Source organism: Caloenas nicobarica, chromosome 21 (genome assembly GCF_036013445.1).
Source record: "Caloenas nicobarica isolate bCalNic1 chromosome 21, bCalNic1.hap1, whole genome shotgun sequence".
Lineage (NCBI taxonomy): Eukaryota > Metazoa > Chordata > Aves > Columbiformes > Columbidae > Caloenas > Caloenas nicobarica.
Window position 1 is genome coordinate 7,056,288 of NC_088265.1, and position 27,539 is coordinate 7,083,826.

General features: G+C 47.9%; 3 protein-coding genes across 3 annotated transcripts; 1 reads left to right on the plus strand and 2 right to left on the minus strand.

Annotated features, from left to right (window-relative positions):
- The first annotated feature begins 4,084 nt into the window (after nucleotides 1-4,084).
- LOC135997006 (olfactory receptor 14A16-like) lies at nucleotides 4,085-5,017 on the plus strand. Its single transcript, XM_065649373.1, has one exon. The coding sequence runs from the start codon at nucleotides 4,085-4,087 to the stop codon at nucleotides 5,015-5,017; it is 933 nt and encodes a 310-aa protein (XP_065505445.1).
- A 16,672-nt stretch (nucleotides 5,018-21,689) lies between these two features.
- On the minus strand, nucleotides 21,690-22,607 carry LOC135997010 (olfactory receptor 14I1-like). The gene has a single exon (XM_065649378.1). It carries the CDS (start codon nucleotides 22,605-22,607, stop codon nucleotides 21,690-21,692), a length of 918 nt encoding a protein of 305 aa, XP_065505450.1.
- Nucleotides 22,608-24,150: 1,543 nt separating this feature from the next.
- Nucleotides 24,151-25,116, minus strand: LOC135997004 (olfactory receptor 14A16-like). Its single transcript, XM_065649371.1, has one exon. The coding sequence runs from the start codon at nucleotides 25,114-25,116 to the stop codon at nucleotides 24,151-24,153; it is 966 nt and encodes a 321-aa protein (XP_065505443.1).
- Nucleotides 25,117-27,539: the final 2,423 nt, after the last annotated feature.

The following is a 27,539-nucleotide window of genomic DNA, read 5'->3' on the forward strand; positions in this document are numbered from 1 at the left end:
ACTAACACCCTCAGAAACCTGGAGGTTTGCTTCTGACTTTTACATCTCTAGAGGCATGCTCCATCTTTAAGGATCTGCAGATCAGGACCTGGGCACCAGAAGGCTCATTAAAATGCAAAACACTCCATGGAGCCAAGTCTGGGCATAGTTTTCCTTTAGTCTTCAGATCTTCTGTGAGATTTCAGGAGGGCAGTCAAAGTGAGAAGATGGCAAAGCAAAGAGGCAAAGCAAATAAAGAGCTTGATTTTGAAAGGCAAGTTCTGATGTATTTGGGTTATGGGAATGTCTTCATGTAGAGTCTGCACCACCTTGACCCATGTGGATGGCCTGGCACAGCCACCCCCAGCAGGGAGCATTCCCCATCTCTGAGGCTGAGACAGTCAAGATGCAAACCTCTGCAGTGCCTCCAGGCAGAGTGTGACTCATTCTGCATGACCCTCCAAGCCTCTATCAGCTCATTTTTCTTCCTCTACCTATCCCTGCAACTATCAAGCCTACAGGAGCTTTGGCTTTGGCATCGTCCTGACATCCTGGGGCAAGGTTTCTAAATTCCTCCTTTGCAGCTTCCGCTGTTTCCACCTCCTGTGTGTTGCCTTTGTGCCCTGGAGCTCAGTCAGTTCAGACAAGCAGGTTCCTGTGATGAATGCTTTTTTTCATGGGTACTTCAAGAGATCATTCTTGTGCTTGGAAGAGGCTGTCCTGTAACGCCTACCAGATATCCTTCCACCTTCAGTGCTGCTTCCCATGGCACCGCTTGTATCAGTCTCCCAAGTACATCAAGGACTCCTCCTCTGGAGTCTCAGGTCTGGGCTCTGCTGCTGGCCTCACTGCCCTTTGGCACTTGGGACCCCACTATGTCCCGGTCATGGCAGCCAAGGCTGACATTGATTATCACATCCCTGATCAGCTCTTCCTTGCTGGGCAGGACCAGGTCAAGGTGAGCATCAGGGCTTTGACACGACATGGTGCACCCCCTTGCAGTGCACATTTGGGCCACAGTACCACAGCTGTGGCACCATAGTAGAGCATTTGGGTTGGAAGCCTGTTCAGTGCTACACCACCTGGGTTCCCACCATCTAAAGGGACATAGATTGGCTCTGTGATACCCCTCTTGTAGTGCCAGTGCCAGGCACTAATGCCTAGTGCCGGGCCTAATGAACAGCATTTTGAACCATACCTCACAGAGTCTGAGTGCGTTTCTTTCTGAGATCATACCAGACCAGCACCTCCTGGGGAAAAACACACTCCCAGCACTCTTGGATGCAAACCCTCTGACTCCAAGGACTGCTAAGGCTGCGGTTTGCTCATGAAACCCCTGGCTTGATCCCCATCCACCACAGTTGTTGCCCCCCAAAGTCCTGCCTGAAAGCACAAAGGCCTGGAAGACCTTGCTGGTGGCAACTGCAGACATAGAGTATCTCAGGTCTACCTACACCTCGTCTCACTAAATTCGGTAGTAGTCTCACTATATTTAGGATTCTTCTTCAGCTGTTTCTGAAAGTAGCAACAGCTTATCTTGGGGTCCTTCAATTCCTTTTGGAGTTTTAATTGTGTTTTGATATGAACCATTGCTGTGCTTGGAGGACTGTTTCACAGCAGGATCCCCTGGAGCCCCAGGGACACTCGGAGGGAGCCCAGAGGGGACAGAGAAATTGCTGCCTTGGGCTGCTCCTCTGCTGCTGAGCTGGGCTGGGCTCCTGGGACACAGGGAGCTCATGGCAAGCAGCAGTGCTGCAGAGAGACAGCTCTGTCCAGGAGCAGCTCCCCTGCAAAGTGCAGCAAGGCTGAGGGCTCTGCCTGCAGCACCGAGGGGAGAGGAGTCAGGCAGAGAGAGGTGAAAGACAACGTGGGGTGGGAGGATGCTGAGAGCTCACTGAAAGACAAATCTTCACAGCCCTTAAAAGAGTAAGTCTCTGGCTATAGCCCAGTTCAGCTGCAGTTCCTAAAAACATCCTAAAGCTGGCACATCCCACAGCCTAGGGCATCTGTCAGGAGGGCCCTTGCAGTTTCTCCAGTGTAGAGAAAACAGAAGTTATATAGAGCTGAACTTCCCTGCTGTACCTTCAGAGGGACAGGGCATGTCTGTGTCCTTCACCCAGGGATGGCTGCAGAGTGTGAAGCTGGATGTGCATCCAGGAGCGCCCAGGGCTGTCCTTCAGAGCAGAGTCCCTGCAACCCCAGGGGCTGTGTCCCAGGGCAGGGACTCTGCTGCCTGCCAAGTTCAGCACTCAGCGTGCCCGGGGAGATCTCGAAAACACTAAGAGAAGCAGCTCTGGGTGGAAGAAGCAGCTCCTGGCTGGAGAGTGTTGTTCTGCTGTCGCGAGGGTCCTGCGTGGATCAGGGATGATCAAATCTCCACATCATCCTCAGGACATTTCCAATGGGCTTTTTCAATGAGAAGGTAAAGGCAGAGATTACAGTAAAGCTAAGGAGCTTTCCCAAGTCTATGTTTTCAATTTGTTTCTCTTGGGGAATTAGAGAGGAGAAATGGAAAAGGAGCTCTCATGCTTGAACAAGTCACTGAGACTGCTGAGATGTTACTTCAAGCAGTCAGTAGGTCTGATATGAGCCTCCTGATGAGCCTTCATCCACTCCTCTGCCTATGCACAGAGGCAGCATCGCCTTTGCTGGACCCAGCAGGATCAGTCTGACCTGTCTTTTTTTTCAAGGCTGCAAAGAGGAAGATGCTCCCAGGCAGTGGCCTGCAAATAAGCAGGTGTCTGTAGGGCCAGGGTGAGGGCACAGAGGTTGGGATGGGGTCTGTGAGCACTGACAGGGAAAAGACATGGCACAGGGAAATCCTTTCCAGGAGGAGAATCTCCTGGAAGCAGCAGTGTGATCTGGGAAGGAGTGGAAACTAAACCCAGAACTGTTGTGGGAGGGAGAATGCAGAAATCTCTGTATGATCCCCTCCAGTGCAGAGCCCTCCCCTGAGCAGCCCCCTCGCCTCCTCTCCCACCCAGCAAAGCCTCTTCCCTCAGGGCCGGGGGCTCCAAGGCATGAACCAGCTCCTGTGCAGCCAGAGCTCCAGTTCCCTCTGCAGAGCACAGGGGCTGAGAGCAGCTGCCCGGCAATGTTGGTGTGTGGGAAGTGGCTGCAGAACTAGGGAAGGGTGACGCTGTCTGAGTGCCTGGCTGCCTCTGCCCTGGCCTCTCTCACACCCACCCTCACGGGATTTTTCCTTCTTTCTCCACTGCTCTCTGTTCCTGTTGTTGTGATCTTGTTCTTGCTGTCAGGCTCTCTGGGGATGGGAGTTTCAGCTGCAGAGTCACAGCCTGATCTTGTGGGTCCTTTCCTGCAGCTATGTCCCCACAGAGAACCACAGAGGTGCCACGACAGACAAAATGCTGTTTGGTTTGTGAAATGAGCTAAATGTGGGGTGCTGAGACCTTAGAAAAGGGTGAGATGTGTAGTGGTCTGAGGTGGATCCCTCTGTCATCAGCAGTATCTGGTGGCTTTTCAGGGTAACATGGGAGTGTGATCAGCCTTCATCACAGAAAGGTGCCAGCCCAGGGCAGCTGGGAGAAAGGAAGAGGGACAGACCAGCTCCCCTCACTCTGCACTAAGCCACAGGCATCCTCTTGCCTCGCAGGACTCGCTCTATTCTCCCTGAATGCAGCAGAAATGATGATGGTTTCTAGCATCTAAGAACACTCCCCAGGGTGAGAAGGGAGAAGGAGCTGTAAAAAGCCATAAACCTCTCAAACTGCCTTCCACCATCTCATTTCCTTATCCCTGGGAGTGCAGATGCTGACAGGCCCTTCTGCACCATTAGCAGATTCATCTGACAAAGCTGAACCCCAGGACTGGCCCCTGCCCCACATTCCCATGACCCCACTGCTGCAGAGCAGGGCTGACTCCTCAGCAGCCAGTGGGCACAGGACCTGCTCCTAATGGCACCTCCAGGAAGCACCAGCCAGGGCTCCATCCACGGAGCTGAAAAAAGGTCTCCTGGAAAAGGAAAAGGCTGTGTGTAGCAGGGGGAGAGTGTATGAGAAACGGCTTAGACTTTGCTCAGACAAGTCTCCCCAAAATTCTCACTGTCTTTTTCTTCTATGATAGTCTCCATAGCCAAAATCAGCAAATGTCCAACAGCAGCTCCATCACTGAGTTCCTCCTCTTGGCTTTCACAGACACACGGGAGCTGCAGCTCTTGCATTTCTGGATCTTCCTGGGCATCTACCTGGCTGCCCTTCTGGGCAACAGCCTCATTATCATCGCTATAGCCTGTGACCAGCACCTCCACACCCCCATGTACTTCTTCCTCCTCAACCTCTCTCTCGTTGACCTGGGATACATCTCCACCACTGTCCCCAAGTCCATGGCCAATTCCCTCTGGAACACCACAGCCATCTCCTACACAGGATGTGCTACACAACTCTTTCTGTTTGTCTTTTCAGCTTCAGCAGAGTATTGTCTCCTCACCATCATGGCCTATGACCGCTACGTTGCCATCTGCAAACCCCTGCACTACGGGACCCTCCTGGGCAGCAGAGCTTGTGTCCACATGGCAGCAGCTGCCTGGGGCACTGGGTTTCTCTATTCCCTGCTGCACACGGTCAATACATTTTCACTACCACTCTGCAAGGACAATGCTGTGGACCAATTCTTCTGTGAAATCCCCCAGATCCTCAAGCTCTCCTGCTCAGACACCTACATCAGGGAAGTCTGGCTTCTTGTGGTGTCTTTCTCAGTGGCATTCGGCTGTTTTGTTTTTGTTCTTTTCTCCTATGTGCAGATCTTCAGGGCTGTGTTGAGGATCCCCTCTGACCATGGACAGCACAAAGCTTTTTCCACATGCCTCCCCCACCTGGTTGTGGTGTCCCTGTTTGTCAGCACTGTCATATTTTCCCACCTGAAGCCCCCCTCCATCTCCTCCCCATCCCTGGATCTGGTGGTGTCTGTTCTTTACTCAGTGGTGCCTCCAGCAGTGAACCCTCTCATCTATAGTATGAGGAACCAGGAGCTCAAGGATTCAGTGTGGCAACTGATGACTGGCTGTTTTGTGAAGCAATAAACTGCCCATCATCATCTGCATAGCATGTATAATGTAAATCATTTTCTCACTGAGTGGTTGTGCCCGTGTCCACTGGACAGCCTAGAGAACCTGCCCCAGATCAGTTGCCATGGACTGGCACCTCACAACCACCATTTCCAGCACTGGCTTCTCACTTCAGCTTGAAGAGGTTCTTTGTCCCTCCCTGGCAGTACAGCTACTGAGTAGGTCAGATATGTGTGTTTGCATTGTACAGATGAAATGTAAACAGACGTATAAAGTGCTTCTGAGGCGATTAACCCAAGTGAGCACAAACACCATCAGCTATTCCTCTGGGTTCCATGAAGGTCAGTGGGACAGACAGTGTCTTGATGTGATTTCATGTTGAGAGTAACATCCCTTGGGGAACCACTGGAATGTAACACTGGGATGTGCTTCTGGGAACAGAAGATCCCGTGTCCATTCTTCATGTATCTGATGTAAGTGCAGAGTAGGGTGACAAATGGCAGGGCTGAGGTGCCTCCCAGCCTCCTGGAGTGGTAGCAGGAGGTCAGAGAGACACAGTGACTGCTGCATCTGTGTGTACAAGGGAAAGACTCTGCACATCCCTGGGTGCATAAGGAGTCCATGAGGCCAGTTCAGACCTGGACGCCTGACAGAACCCTGACATTTCTGTGTGTGACTCCAGGAACAAACCCCACTGGCCCAGTGAAATTCATCTCAGCTGCCTTGGACAGGTTCATTGCAAGTGCCCCTGTCTGCTTTGTTACCTTGCCCAAGATTCTGCATTGTGGTCCAAAAAGTGTCAAACCAATCAGAGAGATTCTTGGGTCCTTGGAAAAGGCAGATGACAAATCCCTCTTCTGGCAGGGCAGGAAGAAGAACTGGGAGAAATCAAGGCTGGTCAGCCCACTTCCATCCCTTAGAATCGGATGGCTCACCTGCGTCCGTGTCCTGGCACTTGAAAGACAAGAAAGGGATTACTGAACCAGAATGGGCAGGGGAAAGTCAGGCAAGCTGTGTACATGGAATTTTGCAAGTCCTTCACACATGATGTCCTCTGGTGTCCTTCTAGCCAGACTGGTACTCTCTCAGGACTGAAGAAGTGGACTCTGGCTGGGAAGTTGGCTGAATGATCAAGCCCAGATGTGATCAGTGGTACAAAGCCTTCTCTGTAGCCAGTTACTAGTGACATCCCTCAGTGACAAGCACTTGGGCCAAAACTGTTGAAAGTCTCTTTATTCACACAGTGCGCTTTCAGCTCCTTTGTGGATGATGCAATGCTGGGCGAAGGCCTTGAACAACCTCACCTGGTTCACCTTGTCTTGAGCAGCAGAGTGAGACAAGATGATGTTCATGGTACTCTTCAAACCTGAGTTATTCTGTGATTCAAGGAATCTTTCCCTTGGAGGGGTTTTTAATGACAGAATACATGGAGGAAGAGAAAAAAAAAAAAAAAAAGACAGAGGAGGACATAGAAAAGGTGCCATCATAAATAAAGCAGTTCCCGTGAAGAATGTTTCTTCACTCAGATCATTAGTGGGAAATTCATTTCATCAATTTGATAAAACAAGCATGCTTTTATCTGGTCATATCCAGGGCCATAAAGAGGGTGACGGATGGGTATGGTGTTATGAGGCCAGTTCTGTCTCAGAAACTCAAAATCCCATAAGAAGCCTGTGACTGTGAGGTCAGCTCTGTCTCGGCCAGCAGCAGGAACATGGCTGGGAAAGCACCTCTGCCAAAGTGCCCCACACGCCCTAGCCAGGAAGAGGCCTTGGAGATGGGTTGTCATGTCCATTCTGCCTGAGCACATGACGGGACAGCAGCAGGCACACTGTTGTGTCTATCAGAGAAGCTGAAAGGCCAGCAGCAGTCATGGGATTTAGAAGATCATGGTGAGGTTACTTCTCTCTGGTCAGGTGAAAGACCACAAGAAGTCTGACGGGTTGGGCTCCCTGCTTGAAGGGCAGTTTCTGAGATGGTAGAGCTTTCCATGGTAGTGGGAAAAGGCAGGAGAGGGGAAAAAAAAATAACTGAAAAGGACAACTTGGAAGGTGCATACTGGATATCAGGAGGAAGAAATGCCACTGGAAGGGCAGTTCTGTGGTGCAAGAAGTCACCCAGAGGGAGTCTGGATCAGCCCGTGGCTTTGTGTTTCAACAAACAGCTGGTGAGGGTGTAGCGAATGAGGCACAGACTCTTGTTAAGGTGCAATGAGAGTCTTTTATTACAAACTCAGGCTTGCATTTGTACTTGCTATGATGCTTGCTCAAGCATTTGCTGATTTGCTGAGTGAGTCATTACATAAATGATGCATTTTGTGTTCCCACCAAAGTTACTGCCATACATACATATTTTGTCTGTCATAAGCTATCCCTCTGTCCTTGATGTATCAAGCCTGTGTACAGTCCTTGCTTCTTGTATTTTTCCACTAGCACTTGTTCTCACACTGTCGACTCTTGCAGTTTCTCACAGGCCTGATCTTAGCAAACTGCCACATCTCCCCCTTCGTGTTTAATAAGTACATAGCCATAGCAGTATGTAATTGCATAGCTATTACATGATTAAATCTTTTTTCAATCATTTGTTGTAAAAACCTGTCTCTTTAAGAGGGTTTAAAAACTCAGTGGGAGATTCCTTATGATCCTGTTTAATCTCAAAAAGTTTTGGCATATTTATAGCTTTACGTATAGTGTGTCTAATCCCGTATAAAATCCACTGTTGATAACGATTCAGCCTGTCGCTAGATTTCAGGATATTAGGATCCCACCCTGGATCGACCGAGGGACAATTTTGATCTAATGTTCCCTGTATATCCCCCGCCAATAGCTGTTCTTCAACAAACCTTTTACCAGTTTTCACAACCATCTCCCTCTCAGTACTATTGAACAACATCTCTAACATCATGTTAATATCTTTCCAGTCTGGATCCTGAATATTTATCATCATCTCTAATGCCTTTCTCCTGCCACCGGACTAAAACTTTCTGCTCTCCAACACATCCACTCTACCTTCTCTGCTACACATTCTCTGTACCTTCTTGGCTACACATTCTGAACCTGTTCCTTTTGCTGCCGGTTCTGCCGCCTCATCAAAGCCACCATTAGGGTTGTTTACTCCACTTTCCTCCCTTCGGCCAGGGCTAATTGTTAGATCTAAATCACTTTTATTCTCAGGCAAATGTTTAGAACATGTCTTCCCTATACAACAGTGTTTCAATCTCTTTCCCTGATTATCTTTTTCAAGGGTCAAAACAAATGGATCTGAAGAGGATAAATATAATGCATATGTAACACTATCTATTGTGTAATATGCATTATGCAATAGGCAATATATGATTTAAAATAGACATCTTACCATATATTACATGTAATGCATTACTATACTACACATCACAAAGTATACCCACCTAGATCTGTGCAGCATATTCATATTATTTACAGTGACCACCGTTGACTACAAAATCCAGTCAGGTTCTCCCTGGTTGCTGTTCCCCAGGGAGTCAAACAATCTTTTTCCAGCGTCACAAAGTACAACCCGGAGGAGGGCGGATTTCTTCTGAATCCCTCCTGTCGATTATCCACTACCTATTTCACAATCACAATAACAGACAATGGGAGAACCATAAGTATTGGACTATAAAATCAGCCAAGACACAAGTAACAACAGCAACAAATCACTAAAGACACAAGCAACAATACAATTATTAAGGCACAAACAACAAAATCACTAAAGGTACCTTTATCAAATTACTGTTTTCTTGTTTTTCTCTCTCATTTAATGTTTTCTCATTTTTCTCTATGTTCCTTAGTTTACTTTTTGATTTTTTTTTTTTTTTTTTTTTTTTTTTAAAGTTATCCAAGTTACCAGAGTTTCCAAAACGCAAAGACCCTATGAGCTGGTGTCCCCCCGAATGGTAGAGAAGTTCTACATGTGTTACTTGGGTCACCAAAGTATCGATAACCAAAATGCAAAGACTCAATGAGCTGGCAATAAAACCACGATAGCCACTCACTCACCCCCTTCCCTTGAAAGGGAAAGGAGAAACTTGCGTTGAGATAAACACAGTTCAATAAAATAACAAAATACTAATACACTGCTAGTAAATATATATATATAATATAGAGAAAAAAGATAAAATAAAAGATACTCAATGCAATTCCTCACGAACTCTGTCCACACACAGCCAGTCCCAGGAAGCAGCATCCTGGTCCCAACAGCGGATCCCAAAGAGAGAAAAAAGGCAGAAAAGCGCAGAGACCTCTGCAAAATGGCAAAAGGCCAAATTAAATGTTCCGAACTGAACTCCCCTGGCTCCGAGAAAAAAAACTAAGAAAGAACGCACAAGAGGAAAAAAATGCCCAAGCGCAAGAACACCCAAGAGAGAGAGAGAGAGAGGCTGGAAGATCCCAACTCTCCTTAAAGATGAAGCGTGACACTAATGGGCTGGAACACTCTCATTCATCAGTTTGGATGTCAGTCAAGCTCTGCCCCATCCCTCCCCCACTTCCTCGATGCCTCACACCTGTGGGCAGAGCACTCAGAATGTCCTTGGCTCTCAGACCAGAGCAATTAAAAACATTAACTCTGTGCTGGGGTGTTATCTCTTGTTCGCAAACTAAATCCAAATAATGACCGTGCTAGCTATGAAAAAGTAAGGTTTCTAACTGCGTGAAGAAAATTAACTCATTTTCAGTCAAACAAGCACAGACCTGAAGCCCTCCCATGCCAGACCAACAAAGCTAGAGAAATAGTAAAGAAATCATTGAATAAAGTCATACCAAGGTTTGGCTGTTCCCCATTTTATAGCAGAAATATTATGGACTATTTTTACTCTTCTGGGGGCAAGGCGGGATCAATCTAGTGAAAAGGTAGAAAGAAAGAATGAATGAATCAATCTATAAAAAGACAATTAGGTAAATTGTGTCAGGAAATTCATGTGAAATGGATAAATGTATTGCTAATTAATTTACTGAGAATTCGCATTACTTAAAGAATAAGAGAAAAAGTAAGCCCTTTTGACGTATTGTATGAGAGACTCTATTCAGTCAACTTGACAGAAAAAACTAATCAAATGCATATTCTGGGGAACCAAATGCTCACTGAATAGGTGTTGTCTTTGGGAAAGAGAAACTACCTGTGGTATACGGTATAGCAAGTTCACTTTTAAATCAGGAGACTCCATGGACCCAAAGTGTACATTTTATAATGATCTGGAAAACCATGCAGATAGCTGAAAAGACCAATTGCTGAGTTTGCACGTATTGCTTAGGGGATTCAAATAAAGGGGTTCTTACAACAGGAATACCTCTCTTTATTAATGTATCCTGGGAAAACACTCCATTTGAAGGTTAATCAACCTGAAAGATTCATAAGTGAATTAGAAGAGATTTGGAAACGTACAACAGTCTTGCATGAGGCACACTGTCTTTTCCTCTGTGAACAGCTGCTCATGTCCAGAGGCAGCAAATGTCCAATGGCAGCTCCATCAGCCATTTCCTCCTCCTGGCATTCACAGACACACGGGAGCTGCAGCTCTTGCACTTCTGGCTCTTCCTGGGCATCTACCTGGCTGCCCTCCTGGGCAACGGCCTCATCATCATCGCCATAGCCTGTGACCAGCACCTCCACACCCCCATGTACTTCTTCTTCCTCAACCTCTCCCTGCTCAACCCGGGCTCCATCTTCACCATTGTCCCAAAGCCCAGTTCCCTCTGGGAGACCAGGGCCATCTCATATGAAGGATGTGCTACACAGATCTTTCTTATTGCAGCAGAGTTTTAATTTCTCACAGTCATGTCCTCCGATCGCTACATTGCCATCTGCAAACCCCTGCACTATAGGTTCCTCCTGGGCAGCACAGCTTGTGTCCACATGGCAGCAGCTGCCTGGGGCAGCTGTTTTTTCTATGCTCTTCTGAACATGGCCAATACATTTTCAATGCCACTTTGTCAAGGCAATGCCCTGGAACGGTTCTTCTGTGAAATCCCCATATCCTCAAGCTCTCCTGCACACACTTCTCCCTCAGGGAATTTGGGATTATTGTGGTCAGTGTCTTAGTAGTATTTGTCTGTGTTGTTTTCCTCATGCTGTCCTATGTGCAGATCCTCAGGGTGGTGCTGAGGATCCCCTATGAGCAGAGACGGCACAAAGCCTTTTCCACATGCCTCCCTCACCTGGCCATGGTCTCTCTCTTTATCAGCACTGGTGCATTAGCCTACCTGAAGCCTCCTTCCATCTCGTCCCCATCCCTGGACCTGGCAGCGTCATTTCTGTACTCGGTGGTGCCTCCAGCAGTGAACCCCCTCATCTACACCATGAGGAACCGGGAGCTCAAGGATGCCCTGAGGAAGCTAATGGCTGGATGATTTTCAAAACCAATAGACTTCCTGTCTTCTGCACATCACTCATGAGATATGACTCATTACATGCCCAGACTCTCTTTTGTATATCTTGTAGTTTTTGATGGGTTTTGGAGTTGGGGAAGCCTTGTTTAGTTCTGCTTTTTTTAACTGTGATAATATTGCCCACAAAGTAATACTTTTTTCGTTCCACTTCTAATTCACCATGTACCTTTGTAGTTTGATTCATAGACTGTGTAAATGAGAAGCCACGCTCTCTGTGTATTTAAACAAAAGAAAGGACACTGCACTGAATTGTTTGTCCAAGATCCTTCCTCTGAGACCTTTGTGAAGCTGCATACAATGTGTCTGTGTGCAGAGGTGGGGAGAAAAGATCCCAGCACAGCAGCTCTGCCAGGGAGCACCAGCCTTTTTCTTTTCAGAGCTGTTCTTCTTCCACTTCCCCACTCTCCTATGAGCCCTTGTGTTGGTGTAAGATCTGAGCACTCCTGACACTTGGTTACAGTCCTGCAGTGTGGCAGTCCTGTGACCACAAGCAGGGACAGGCAATGGGCACTTCTGTGGCAGAGCCGGCCTCCAGAACAGCATCTCCATCAGCAAGGGGATCTCCTTAGCACAGTGCCTGAAGGCTTAGGTCTTCTTCCAAAGTTGCTCTCAAAAATATACCTAAGGAATAGACTCCCAAAAGGCTTTGTTTTCTGTATTTTCTGTGGGCTCCGTGTGATGAGATCAGGGTCCCAGTGTGGCTTGCAAGGGACTTAGAGCTGGTGGTTCAGGTTTTGCTTGTTGGTAGCTAGCACCCACACAGATAGTGAATAAGGCAGGGCAACTCTGAGCACCCTCCTTGGCCACCTCAGAGCTTGTGTGGGAGGCGATCACAGTGACAGTGACCAACATCAGCTGGGTCTGCCTGCCAGTCTGAGCAGTATGTCCCTGCAGGGTCACCACAGCCTGGGCATCACAGCTCACTCACTCCACAGAGCAAAATCCCCAGCTTGGGGGCTGCGGGGAGTTTGGGAACAGGGTGCAGGAATATCTGGTCAGATAGGTTCTGTGGGGAGATGGGATGTCCCAGGAGAAGAGCAGAGCCCAGTGTGTGGGCAGATATGGAAAGAGAAACGCTTTGCTGCCATGGGTGCCAGTTAGGGGCAGGCTGCCCTGTCCATAATCTGCATTTTAGAGCCAGTTTTCCTCTTCCCATTCACATGGGCATCCTGTGAATGCGTTGCTGCTCTTCACCCCAGTGTAGACAGGCAGAAGGCCTTCTCCACCTGGCCCTCTTCCCTCACCAGTGCCACTGTTTTCTACAGCACCCTCCTCCTTGACTACATGATGCCAGAACAGCACTCCTGAGAGAGTTTGACAAAGCCTTTTTTCTACACCATCCCCACATCCCTGTTCAATCTACAGCCTAAGAACCAGAAAGGCTGAGCAGAAGTGGGGCAGTGAGAAAAAATGTTAGGAAAGCTTTGAGGTTCACACAGAGACCATCAGAGTTGTTGGCTTGCTGTTGCCTTCTGAACAGGCCCAGAGGACCTGGACAGCATTTGCTGTGTCCCAGAAACTCACCTGGAAGGACAGGATAGAGAGAGAGCCTTTGGTGTGGGAAGGGGCAGAGAGTTGCTGGTGGAGCTGGCTGGTGTCTCTGTGAGACATCTCTGGAACACTTTAGAAAAGTCGTGGCTATCAGGGAAGTTCCATGGGCCTTTGAGAAGTAAAATATCGACATTGTCTGCAAGTAGGTTATAAAGCAAGATGATTGGTAGAATTACAGGCTGAGCAGCTTCACCTCAGTCCCTGGGCAAGTGATGGAGCAAGTGCTCTTCCAGACATCTCCAGGCACTTGAAGGAAACAAAAAAGAGTGCAGAACCTGCATGGGAGGGGAAAGTAGGGAATGTTGTCTACCTGGACTTTAACAAGGCCTTTGATATGGTCTACCATAGTCATATTGGTGATATCTGGATGGAAAATAAAGATGACAATGTGGGTGGCATCAGTGCAATGGACTCCTCCTGGCAGCCAGTCACTACTGGCATCCCAGTGACCAGCACTTGAGCCAACACATGTGAACATCATTATCTCCATCTATGATGGGTTAGAGCTCATTTTATGGTCCTTTGTGGATAAACGGAAACTGCAGGGAGCCCTTGAGCTACCTCATCAAGTTCACCCTGCCTCAAGCAGCATAGTCAGACAAGATGACATTCAGGTCTCTTCCAATCTGAGTTATTCTATGATGCAAGCAATCTTTCTCTGGGAGAGCTCTTTGAAGACAGAACAGGGAGAGGTTGGAGAAAAGCCAGTGAAACAGAAGTACATAGAGGGAATGTTGCACTCTAAATACAGAAGAAAATCTGTTTTGATAAGTGGCTGCCTAAAATTATTCACGTAAATCAAGAGAACATGATCAACTTGCTGGTACATGGCCTTAGTGCTGTTAATAAAAAATAATAATAATAAAAACCTGAAAATTCATTAAAAACTAAGCATGCTGGAAATGAAGACTTTTTCAGGGATTGTGTTGAGTTCTTTTCTGCAAAGGTTCCAACTTTTTCATGCCCCTAAATGCTCCCTCTCACTTTGAAAGGAATCCACTACTCTAACCCTTAAGCTCAAACCTTACCTCTAAACCAAAGCCTAAACCCCTAACCCCTTACACTTACCCTATCCTTTGTCCTTACTTAGCCCTCACATGAAAATGCTGACCTTCATCCTAGCCCTGACCCCAGCCCTGACAAAACTGTAACACTCAAAGCCAGCCTGTACCCTAAACTCTAACCAGACACCCTTAGCAGAACTCCAAACCCTCCTGCTAAACCTTTGCCTAATCCTGAACCCTGGAAGGTGAGCTCTAATCCGGAATCCCTAACCTGAAAGCCTAACACCCAAAGCCCTCCTTCCCATGCTCTCAATCCCTCACCTTCAGTCCCTTTCCTAACCTGGACTTAGGCTGCTTGGCACCTTGGGGGCAGGACATGAGGTCTCAGAGCAGTCTCATGGCATGGGAAAAGGAATGTGAAGTGACCTGTATCTGATCAGCTTGTAAAGCAAAAGGAGGTTAGACAGGTGAGCATGCTGTGGTGAGCTCAGCCGTGCCTTAGAAACTCCTATTCCAGCAGGCAGCACAGGACTGTGGAGGTGGCTGTGAGGTCAGTTCTGTCTCTGGAGTTGAATGGCGTGTGGCTTGGAAGATCCTGGTGAGGTAACTTTTGCCTGGTCAGCTGGTGCAGCTAGTCTTGCAGAACTCATCTCTAGAAGGGTTATCCTATTTTGCTCCACTGATCACTTTCATTGTTTTCTTACAAGGAAAAAAAATCAAGTCATCATTTCTACTGGCCCTAAAAGAGGCTCTTCACATGTGAATGTGTTGCTGCAGTTTTACATAAAGATAAGGACATGCAGTTGGCCTAATCTTTGGCAGTGGGTGGGAGCTTCCTGCAGACTTCTCTGTTGCAATCCAGTTTATCCTGCAGCCCACAGGATTGTGTGCTCAGCACAACACAGACTGAAGGCCAAGCTGTACATGGAGCACAGCCATGGGTCTACTCTAGTTTACTGTTATGTGGACTTCTAAATCTCCATGTGCAACGGTCTTCTGGTCAGGATCGCAGAACCTCCTGATGAAGATTAGGAAGAGGATGAGTTGTTCCTTAGACAGCTGGAGGAAGCGTCACAATTTTAGGCTCTGGTAGTCACTGGGACTTTGAAGACCATGGACCTCTGCTAAAAGTCTTTGGGTGAAGGGAAAGTAGAAGGTATTCCCTGACCCAACGTGGTGGGAATGGTCTCCTGGATATGTGTTTCACACGAAGACAAAGCAGGACTGCTGGAAGATGTGGAGGACAGCTTTGTCTGCAGTGTGGGTGTGGTGGGGTGTAGAAAACCCTGAGGGAAGTGAGCGAGACAAATTGTAGCAGCACTGAGCAGAGAAGAAGAATCACCTCCCTCAACCATCTGGCAGTGCTGAATCAAAGGGGATGACAACTCCCTTGTCTGGTTGGCCACACTCCTACTAATGCAGCCCAGGATATCATTGTGTACCTTTGCTTCAAAAGTGAAAAGCCAGGAGAAGACGAGGCTTTGGGAAGAGATAAGAAGAGCCTTCCCATACCTTCTTGGATACCAGCAAGATATCCTCCCTTGGCTATCCTTTGTTGGCTGCCTTTGTATTCTCATTCAACCTTTCTTAGCTTTTGACCATGGGGATTCCTTCCTTGGTCAGCTATTCGATTAAACTAGTATCTCCTTCTATCATCTGGAGTGCCTTGTAATGCCTGATACTCTGATGTTGTCAGGGGCACCACAAATCTGATAGACCATCTATACAGACTCATTAACAGTTGGCCAAGCAGAGGTTCACTCCAGGAGAACCTTGAGAAACTCTGGGATTTGGTAATAAAAACCTCATGAAATTTTACAAGAAGTTGCCGGTCCTTTACTGGGGGCAGAATAATCCCACACATGAGGCTGGGACCTGAACAGCTCAGGAGTGATTCTGAGAGGAAGGGGCTGGGCATTACGAGGGATGCCATACGAGCCAGTGGTGCATGCTCACCATGAGTAAGGCCAAGTGCATATGGGGCTGCGTTACGAGGAGTATGGCAAAACAAACAAGGGAATTATCGTCCGCCTTGAATCAGCGTTGCGGTGGCCACACCTGGACTAGTGTGTCTGGGTGTGGGACTCCCTGTTCTGGAGGAATGCAGAGGAACTAGAGAGACTCCAGAGATCTGCCAGGATAGGCTTTGGGGCCTTTGAGAGAGGCTGAGAAACCTGAGGTTCTTGAGCCTGGTGAAGTGGAGGCTCAGGGCACTACAGCAGTAGCCTGCAACTGCTTGAAGGGTGGTTTCCGAGATAATGCAGCTTTTCTTGGTAGTAGGAAGAGAAGGAAAGCCCCACAAATTGCAGCCTGGAAGGTTCAGATTGGAGGTTCAGAACAAGACATCTCAATCCAAGGGCAGTGCTGTGGTACAAGAGGCAACCCAGAGGGAGTCTGGATCAACCCATGGCTTTGTACCTCAAGGAAAGACTAGTGAGGGTGGAGAGACATCAGTGAAAGTATGGAAATGCTGGGATGAGAACTAGATAGGAAAGCAAGATGGATGTCAACAGCCTGAAGGGACAAAGGTGCCTGAAGGGGGCAGTATAAGCAAACCTGAAGTAGACATGGCCAAGGGCTGTGGTGAGGCTGAAAGGCCACACAGGACCAAGGTCTTTGTCCCCCTGGCCATGGCAGTTGTATCTGTCTCTAAGACCTACCAGGTTAAACTCTATTTTGAGTTTCTGGACATTGATTTCTCCTTACCCGTTCTTGGGGAAGCCAGGAGGGGTTGTACAGGTTTCCTGCACTTGGCCTTGCTCAAACTCACACCCCATTGCTCCAGGAAGAGCCCTGAGCCATGCATGAGGGATCTGCCTTCCCAGAGCCTGGGGTCAGGGTTTGGCCTTTAAGCTGGTAAAACAAACCAAGGATTTTCTCCATAGCATACCCACCTGTACAGTGCCTTTTCCTACCTGCAATCACAACCTTCTATTATCTTCTCTAACAAGTCCATGGAGAGTTCTTCGTCAATAATGACCTTCAGTGGGGTCAATCAATGTTTCAAGGTACTTTGAGTTGCACATCTAACTTCCACCTCTTGAGCAACTTCTTCTTTCTCCTCTCAGTATCTGTAGCTCATGGACTAAGGGCCAAATACACCATAGGGCTCATTAGAATAGAGAAAGTATTAATGAACTATTTCCCTTCCTGTAATTTTCTTCAAGTCTTCAAGACACTACAACTACTTTGAGCTGTTTCATAATGTAGCTAAGAAGAAAGATTTCAAAATGTGCCTAACAGAAATTGTTCTTTATTTTGAAGGGCATATTATGTTCCTTTTCAGTTCAGTGAAGAGGTGATAGTAGCATTCTCTGGTTGATAATGATCCAGAATGTCTCCTCAGTAGGTCTGGACAGGTAGGAAAAGCAGCCCCTTGAGGTCCAATATGGTATGGACAACGCTCCTCCTCACCTGCCCAACCTCACCCTTTCTCCTGTTGCCCCCTGTGACTTGTTCTCACTTCTTTTTTTTTTTTTTTTTTTTACATCAGATTTGTCCACACTTCGCTGCAGCTGGATGTTACAGCCCCTTTGCACCGTCTCCCACCTGCTCTTCATAGAGAACGGGCCGCACACAGGCACAGAAGGATTTTTCCTAATTACAAACAAAGAAAAGTGAAGCACAATTAAGTTTCAAAAATAATAAAACACACTCCTCCACCATAAGTTAAGTACAAGCTGCCTCTAATGAGGTCGTCTTTCAACAAGGGATAATCTTATGAGAAATGTTTTAGGTAAGCAGATAAAAGAATAAAGATACAAACATAATAAAAGAGTTGACTGAGGAGACAATTAAACTACTGGAAAACAGGCAAACATTTAACTACCTGAAGTTCAAAGCAGGAGCTGGCAAGCTGAGCAGAACCTGAATGAGTAAAGAGTAAGAGAAGGAGAAAACTGCAGAATAATGGCAAGGGCCTTTGTCTAGAGTGTCTGCACCTGAAAAGATGACTTTTGAAACAGTCATTATATCAGGACAGGTGAAAATAGGGGAAAGATTACAGAAATTAAATACAGCATATAACAGGCAGAATAGTGGCAAGGATGTTGCAGGAGATCAGCATCTGTTTGGAATATCCCTTCTGAAAGGTCACAGGATTGGTAGAGGTCTCTCGTGAGTGAAAACAAACCAATGTTGCAGCCAAAAGTGCCACCCAGGGAACCACAAGCTGTACAAGAACACTTTGGTGAGGAGTGACCTGTCAAATGAGTCCTCTTGAGTGACATTTCTGGGCACCTAAAAGAGAAAAATGTGTCCAAAAGCCATCAGCATGGACTTAGCAAGGGTAATTAATGTCTCACAAACTTGATTGCCTTCATGATGAAGTAACTGCATTTCTGCGTGAGGGGAGAACAGTGGATGTCATTTACCTCGGCTTCAGCAAGGCTCTTGGCATGCTTTCCCTCAATATTCTTGTACCCGAGGTAGGCCATTACAGTCAGATGGGTTGACAAACAGATGCATAAAAACCAGTTGGATGATCGGGCTGACAGAACAGTGGTGAAGGAGTCTCATGCCCAACCTCAAGACCACTGGGACTTATTGGGGGCTTGTGGGGCAGCACAGGGGATTCTGCTGAGACCTGGGCAGTTTAATACTTTAATGATCTGTGACCTTGAGGAGACAACTCTCACCACATTTGTTGATGATGCTAAACTGGGAAACCTCACAGGCAGGAGGGCTGTCCTGTCAGGAACATCAAGACAGAGAAGGACAAATGGCAGGTCCTGCCCCTGGGATAGACTAACTCCTGAAGATGTTAACTGGGAGAGGGTCACTGGAGGGCTGCTAAGATGCTCAGGGACTGGGACACTTGCTGAAAGGAGAAACTCAGGGAAAGGGCCTTGTTCAGCCTGGAGAAGAGAAGGCTTCAGGCATCTTGTAACAGCCTCTCTGTCCCTGCGGGGAGGTTTTTCCGGAAGGTGGAGCCAGTCTTGTCATGGTGATGCTTGGCAGGAGGATAACAGACAATAGTCAGATGTTGAAATAAGCAAGGTTCAGGCTGGAGATAAGGAAAATATTTTTCTCCATGAAGGCATCAAAGCATTGGAGCAGCTTCCCCAGCTTTGTTGTGCTCTCTCTGTCCTTGGGTGTTTTCCAGACCCCTCATGGTAAAGGCTTGAGGAACGTGGTCTCATTCCATAGCTGAACGTGCTGTGAGAAGGAGGTCAGACCTGAGACCTCCTGAAGTGCCATTCAGGAGAGTGAAAACACAAATGATGTTCTGGTGTCTTGCCCTCCGGGTGTTCGCTTGATGACAGTAGGGAACGTTCCCAGGTTCCCCATGCCCATGGAAGTCAGTCAGTATAGTGAGACCAGCTGGAGCTTGCTTGTCCTCTTGTCATGCTCAGCAATAAAAGCCATGAGAAGGGCCGGGGTGTGCAGGGGGCAATTCGTAATTAAGGCATTTGCCTTCTGAAGCAACTGCTACATGAACTGATGCCCAATTTCCCAGGAAAAGGCTGGACATCACCTGTTGATGGCAAGAAGAGAATAAATCCTTCTGGTTTCCTTTGCTTCCACAGGCAGTCTGTGCTTTTCTTTATTAAACTGCCTTTATTTCAAACAATGAGTTTTTCTTCCCCCTGTCCTCTTGAGCAGGGGAGTGATTGAGTGGTTTAGTGGAAACTAAAACGTGGCAACCAGGTTAAGCCACTAGATTCCTTTTTTGTGCCCAAAGTGGGGCATGAGACAAGGGTAGTTTTGCATTAAGGGTGCTACAGTTATAGTAGTTATTTGGTGGAAAGCGTCTGTGCAGGTCACTGAGTTTTCTGTCTGTGCCACTCATCTCTTGATTTTGCTGAGCTTGGGAACGTGTTAATACAAACAAAGTCTACGCTCTTGGTCCTGGCATTGATGTCTTTCCTGTGTTGGGGGAGGTATTGTGTCTTGTGGAGAGGGTAAGGGAACATATCTCTCTCTTCCCTTAGAATCACAGAATGGTTTGGGTTGGAAGAGACCTTAAAGATCATCTAGTTCCAGCTGCCCTGACCCACATCTTCCTCTAGAAAAGGTTGCTGGAAACTCACTGCCTTGTTTGACTGAAACAGAGTTAATTTTCTTCATGCAGTTAGAAACTTTTTCCTTTCTTTGCAGCTAGCATGGTCATTGTTTGAATTTAGTTTGGGAAAAATAAGATAACAGCCCGGGACAGAGAGAATGTTTTTCTCCATGTAACTTTCCAGTGGTTTTGAAGTGGAACAAAGGCAATATAAGAGCCTATTATCTTAGTTGCTGTCTGGGAACCAAGGTCTTTCTGAGCTCTCTGCCCACAGGTGCGAAGCAGCTGGGAAGGGAGTCATGGATGGGACAGACCTTGACTGACATCCAGACTGACCAATGAGAATATTGCATGTCATTAGCATCTGGCTTCATGTTGAAGGAGGGTAGGGTTTTCTGGATGCAGAGATGGAGACCTGTTCCAGTTCTACTGTGTTTCAGTGGAGTTCCATTTGGGAGTTTCTTTTAGTTTGACCTTTTGCCATTTTACCATTTTGCAATGACCTCTGGGCCTTTCTGCATTTTCCCTCTTCCCCTTGGATCAGGTGTTCAGGACCGGGCTGTTCTCTTCGTCTCTCTTTCTTGGACCGGCTTCTTGGTGCAGACGGAGTTTGTGAGGAATTGCTTTGAGTATCTTATTTTATATTCCATTTTCCATTTATATGTGTTACTAATAGTGGTGGTATGTTAGTGTTATTTTGTTATTTTATTAAACTGTGTATATCTCAATCCACAAGTTCCTCCCTTGACTTTCAATTGTCTTCCCTGTTTGGGGGTGGGGTGTGGGACTGAGGGAGCAGCTATTGTGGTTGTGATTGCTAGCTCGGGTTAAACCATGACAAGGCGCTAAACAGAAATGTTTTCACAGTCTGTGTTTTCACAAGAACATCACTGTAGATGACAGAAGAGCCCCTAGTGTGTCTGCCCTCTACAGACGGATGTCCCCCTTCATGAGTCTTGCAGAGGGCAGGGGATGACAGACAGCCCAGTACTGATCCTAGGATGTGGTCACCAGCAGTGAACACTCTATACAAGGACAAGGTGCAGGAAACAGCAGTAACACCGTGATGAGCAAAGATGGTGCTGTCCCCAGCCACAAAACTGGCCATCTGCTGGGGCAGCGTGGTGGAAACACAGAAGGTCTCCAGGGAGAACAAATGTCCCAAGAAGAAGTCCTTGGGGACATGCAAATGCTGGTTTACCACCACCTGCACAATGATGAGGGTTTTCCCAAGCACAAACACCATGCAGGTCATGAGGGAGAGAAGGATTTTCTAAGGGATGGGAACATTCCCCATTCCTGGTTGGAGGGCACCTCCATGACTTCCCCATTGCATTTTCCCCATGGAAGGTTTTAGGTCCCTCTTTTCCCCTTGCACTTGGTAGAGAACTTGTGAGGAAAGACTTTTGGTTCTTTTGTAGATGCTTGGATATCAGACAGAAAGACAAGTCATTGCAGGTACATTTTTTTTTAAGTAGAGTATAGCCTCATGTTCACATAGTCACAGGGTCACACTAGTGAAGTAGATAATGAAGTTGAAATGGGTTGTCCACATTCCTTTGTGGATAAAATTATGAAAGTTAAAAAAAAAAAAGGCAGAACAAAAGACAACACAAACACAAAACTTGACAACAACAACAAACTAATAAGAAAGGATGGACCTGTAATGAGTTACATTCTGAGTCATATATTGAAACAGATGGACACTCTAGAGCTTCTGGAAATCATTCAGTCATCAGTTTCCACATTGCATTCTTGAGCTCCTGGTTTCTCATGCTGTAAATGAGGGGGTTCAGTGTTGGAGGCACCGATAAGTACAGAACTGCCACCACCAGATCTAGGGATGGCAAAGAGATGGAAGGGGACTTCAGGAAAGCAAACAGGCTAGTGCTTATAAACAAGGAGACCACAGCCAGGTGAGGCAGGCATGTGGAAAAGGCTTTGTGCTGTCCCTGCTCAGAGGGGATCCTCAGCACCGCCCTGAAGATCTGCACATAGGACAGCACAAGGAAAACAAAACATCCTAAAATGGCAAAAGTACTGAAAACAAGAAGTTTAAATTCCCTGAGGTAGGCATCTGAGCAGGAGAGCTTAAGGATCTGGGGAAGTTCAGAGAAGAACTGTTCGATGGCATTACCTTGGCAAAGGGGTATGGAAAATGTATTGGCCGTGTGCAGCAGAGAATAGACGAACCCAGTGCCCCAGGCAGCTGCTGCCATGTGGACACAAGCTCTGCTGCCCAGGAGGGTCCCGTAGTGCAGGGGTTTGCAGACGGCAACGTAGTGGTTGTAGGCCATGACTGTGAGAAGAAAATACTCTGCTGAAATGAAAAAGACAAAGAGAAATACCTGTGCAGCACATCCTGCATAGGAGATGGCATTGGTCTGCCAGAGGGAGTTGCCTATGGCTTTAGGGACAGTGGTGGAGATGGAGCCCAGGTCAACGAGAGAGAGGTTGAGGAGGAAGAAGTACATGGGGGTGTGGAGGTGGTGGTCACCAGCTATGGTGGTGATGATGAGGCCGTTGCCCAGGAGGGCAGCCAGGTAGATGCCCAGGAAGAGCCAGAAGTGCAAGAGCTGCAGCTCCCGTGTGTCTGTGAAAGCCAGGAGGAGGAGCTGGGTGACAGAGCTGCTGTTGGACATCTTCACACCCAAACAACCAGTGACATCTGGGGTGTCAGTGGTGGTCCAAGATACATGCAGGTAGACTCAGGGTCCAATGGAGCAATGCTGAAACAGGGCAGTTTCTGGGAGCAGCATTTTTGAGACCAGCGGGGAATTCCTTTGGGCAAATGAAAGGACAGCAGCTGATCATGTTTGGGACAAAGAAACCTGTCCCTCCTCAGTATGTTCTTGTCTAAAACCTATATACAGCTGACCCAATGTAGCCATTGCCATAGGGAGAGCTCAGCCTTTCTCCTCCTCTTCTCCATCACGTGTATTTGCTAGGCTTCCACTGAGAATAATGGCATTTGTCTCAGGGACATCCCTCCATTACGCAATCTAATTCAGGGTAGTTGCTCAATGTCATGGCCAAATCCAGGCCTGTGGTGCTACCTGAGGTGTGTTCAGGACTCTCCAGCACAACTGCATTTGTCTGGCAGGGACAGCACAGCACCTATAGAAAGCCACCCACACTCAGAGCAGGTGTGGGACAGACCACCCAGGGCATCTCGGACAGACCCACTTTCTCTGGGTCAGTGACTAGTCACCACCACTGTGCTGAGACAAGGTCTCTCCCACCTCCATCTGGTAGATACAGGCCAAGCAGGAATATGAAGCGTGTCCCACCGGGGTCTGCACTCATGTGTCTCTGCTCCTGAACTCTGCTGGTTCTTCTTTCTCCTGTCCTTTACTCATCCCATTGATGGTTTTATTATCAAGGTGTTCCTGGATCACAGGATGTCCCCGGTGAATGGAAAAAGGAAATATCATGCTCATCTAAACCAAAACCAAAACCAAACACAAAAACAAATAAAAAACCCCCACACCACCACCAAAAAAATTCCAAAACCAACAAACCTACCAAACCCCAAGATGTAAAAAGGAGGACCCTAGGAACTACCACCCACTCAGCCTCTCTTCTGTGCCTGGAAAGGTCATTGAGCAGATCCTCCTGGAGGCTCTGTTGAAACATATGGAAGACACCGAGCTGATTAGAGACAGTTAACAAGGCTGCACCAAGGGTAAATCGTGCCTGACTAAGCTAGTGGACTCCTGTGATGGAGTGACCACATCAGCAGACAAGGGAAGAGCTATGAATGTCATTTATCGGGGCTTCTGTAAGACCTTCCATACAGCCTCCACCGAAAAATTGCTGAGATATTGGTGTGATGGACAGATGGGTAAGGAATTGACTGGATGGCTGTGTCCAAAGAGTAACAGTCAGTAGCTCGTGTCCAAGTAAAAACCAGGAGCAAGCAGTTTCCATCAGGTGTCCGTACTGGGACAAATACTGTTCAATATCTCAATAAATGATATACACAGTGGGACTCAGTACACCCTCAGCAAGTTTGCAGGTCACAGAACCATAGAACATCTCCAGCTGGAAGGGATCCACATGGATCATCAAGTCCAACTCCCCGCTCCTCGCAGGATGACCTAAACCATATGACTAAGAGCATCCTCCAGATGCTCCCTGAACTCTGACAGGTTTGGTGACATGGACACAGTGAGATGAGTTATGTTATGTGTGATACGTTGAAGAACATGGACAGTTTGTAGCTTCTGGCAGGCATCCAGTCACCAGTTTCCACACTGCATCCTGGAGCTCCTGGTTCCTCATGCTGTATATGAGGGGGTTCACTGCTGGAGGCAGCACCGAGTACAGAACAGACACGATCAGATTCAGGGATGGGGAGGAGATGGAGGGGGGCTTCAGGTGAGAAAATATGACAGTGATCAAAAACAGGAAGACCATGGCCAGGTGAGGGAGACACATGGAAAAGATTTTGTGCTGTCCCTGCTCAGAAGGGATCCTCAGCATGGCCCTGAAGATCTGCTCATAGGACAGCACGATGAACACAAAACACCCCAAATAGACAAAAGTACTAAACACAAGAAGTCTAAATTCCCTGAGGTAGGCATCTGAGCAGGAGAGCTTAAGGATCTGGGCAAGTTCACAGAAAAACTGGTCCACAGCATTGCCCTTGCAAAATGGTATTGAAAATGTATTGGCTGTGTGTAGCAGAGCATGGAGAAACCCAGTGCCCCAGGCAGCTGCTGCCATGTGGATACAAGCTCTGTTGCCCAGGATGGCCCTGTAGTGCAGGGGTTTGCAGATGGCGACATAGCGGTCATAGGCCATGACTGTGAGAATAAAGTACTCTGCCGAATTGAAAAACACAAACAGAAACAGCTGTGCAGCACATCCAGGATAGGAAATGACTCTGGTGTTCCAGAGGGAACTGGCCATGGATTTGGGGAGAGTGGTGGAGATACAGCCCAGGTCGAGGAGGGACAGGTTGAGGAGGAAGAAGTACATGGGGGTGTGGAGGTGGTGGTCACAGGCTACGGTGGTGATGATGAGGCCATTGGCCAGGAGAGCAGCCAGGTAGATGCCCAGGAAGGGCCAGAAGTGCAAGAACTGCAGCTCCTGCGTATCTCCAAACTCCATGAGGAGGAACAGGGTGATGGAGCTGCTGTTGGACATCTTCTTCCCCGGTCATGACAACCCATCCAAGGAGGAAAAGGCAGTGATAAATTAGGGCAGAGTTTCTTTGAGGAAAATATATTCAATTTCTCATGGAAATCCCCTAGACTGCCTTGGCCATTTCATGTCCCTTTTATGAGCTCTGCTTTGTGCTGAATGACTGTGTCTCTGGGAGAAGGGGGCTCTGCTGTGGACATACAAATATCCCAATGCTCCTCTCAAGGCAGGAACGACAAGGACAGACAGACAGATACTCAGGAGTTTCTCAGCTTTAAACCCCACCACCCTGGGGGGAGATGCTGTGCTGGGTGTGAGACCTGGGAGCTGTTCCAGAAAAGTGTCTGCACTGTGGGGGATGGCAGGGATGTGCTTGAATTTTGTCCTCCAACAGCATGTCTGGCAGCAGCTCCTTGTCTGTCCCCACTCCTGTCTCTGCTGTCTGGAGCTGTCCCTGCCAGGAGCTGCTTCTCTCTCCCCATGTTTCATCCCTGGTTGTGTTCATAGTCTCCATCTCACTGTCTGCCCTGCAGACCCCCCTGGCAGTGGCCCCTGCCCAGAGGCAGCTCTTTATGGGCAGGAGTTCAGGGGGAACTCAGAATATCCTAATGAGAACTGGGGTCTGAGTGCCTTCTCCAGAGGAGAAGAATAAACTGTTAACTCCCACCGCTCTCCCAGCCAACCAAGAAGAGAAAACTCAAAGCACAGACTCCTTCCTTTTAGATAATCTGCATTTTGACCTTCTTCTTTAAAAGTCCCTTTGGAAATACCCTGGGGGTGACCTGGAGCTGTGAGCAGCTGTGATCTCCCCGGCAAGCTGAGTGCTGACCCTGGCAGGTGGCACAGTCCCTGCCTCAGCACACAGCCCTGGTGTGCAGGGACCCTGCTCTGCAGGACAGCCCTGGGCACCCCTCCTGCACACCCAGCTTCGTACTGCTGCAGCCATCTCTAGGAGAAGGCAGTTGTTATGCCTTTCTCCTCTGATGGTGCCTCAGGGGAGCTCCGCTCCAGAGCTTGTCCTCCTTCTCCACACCAGACCAGTCAAGACAGTCATCTTGACAGGTCCTATCCGTTATGGGATGTACCAGCTCTAGAAGATCCCTCCAGGATACTCATCTGAATTTCCCGACTCTCACAGACTTACTGTGTCAAAAGTTGTGAAGGTTTCTCCGTGAACAAGAGATCACCTTTAAGCTCTTCATTTCTCACTCCTGTCCCCTCGGTGCTGCAGGCAGTACCCTCAGCCCTGCTGCGCTTTGCAGAGGAGCTGCTCCTGGGCAGAGCTGTCTCTTTACAGTGCTACCTGGTTGCCATGAGCTCCCTCCATCCCAGAGCCCTGCCCAGCTCTGTAGCAGAGGAGCAGCCCAAGGTGGCACTTTTTCTTGGCCCTCTGGGCTCCCTCCAGGTGTCCCTGGGGCTCCAGGGTAACCTACTGTGAAACAGGCTGAAGTCATCACTGATGGTCCCTCCGTCAGCTGGGGAGAAACACTTATTTCCAGCAGTGTCAGTTCTTCTCTCAGACCTACAGTTACATCTAAAAATTCCTTTTTTGTCTTATTATCAAACCAGACACCTAGGCAATGACAGGCAGGGTTCCGCGTTATTACTTCTGAGGGGAGTCAGCTCAGCTGTTCAGATGAAATACCTGGTGACTTTTGACATTCCAGAGGTTGTCCAAGCTTGTTCATCCCACTGGCACTGTCCTTATTTATTATTTGTTTGTCAGCCCATGCTGCCATCTGACCAAAAGGTGTCCTGTATCATAGGGACAGCAAAGTTTCTGTCTTTTACATCAGCTGTGTTGACTAGATCACCATTGACTATAATGATGGTTTTCATGTACAAATCACCTAATCAAATTCCAGGCAGTTACTCTATTTAATGCCCGACTAGAGGCCTGTAGTGCTAGGTGAGATGCCAAGGCTCTCACACGTAACTACATGGAGCTGGTAGGTACAGCACAGTAAAGCCATCCCCACTCAGAGCGAGTGTGTGACGGACACCCACACAGCACTGCACAGAGATTCATTGCCTTTGTGTGAGCCACTGGTTGCCACCACTGCAGTGTGGCACGTCTGTCCCTTCTCTGTGGAGTAGATGTAGCGCAGTCCAGGAACACAAGGGCCATCACACCGGGGTCTCCACTTGTTTACCTAAATTCTCAAACTGCTGATTTTTCTTTCCACCACCTCATACTCACCCCCTTAAAAATAAAGTCAAGGAACAGATAAGCCATTTTCACAGTGGGCCACTCAGCAGCACCTCATCATTCATCCAAATCAGTGGCACCTGTACCAAAGTACCTCAGAGGCAGCAGAGCCACAACTGAAGTAAACCAGTTTCTTTCCAGGACTGCACTTCCCAGCCCTGTTTTTCTGTGGCCATGGGGACAGCAGCGTTTGCTCAGTCTCTTGGCATCCACTTTC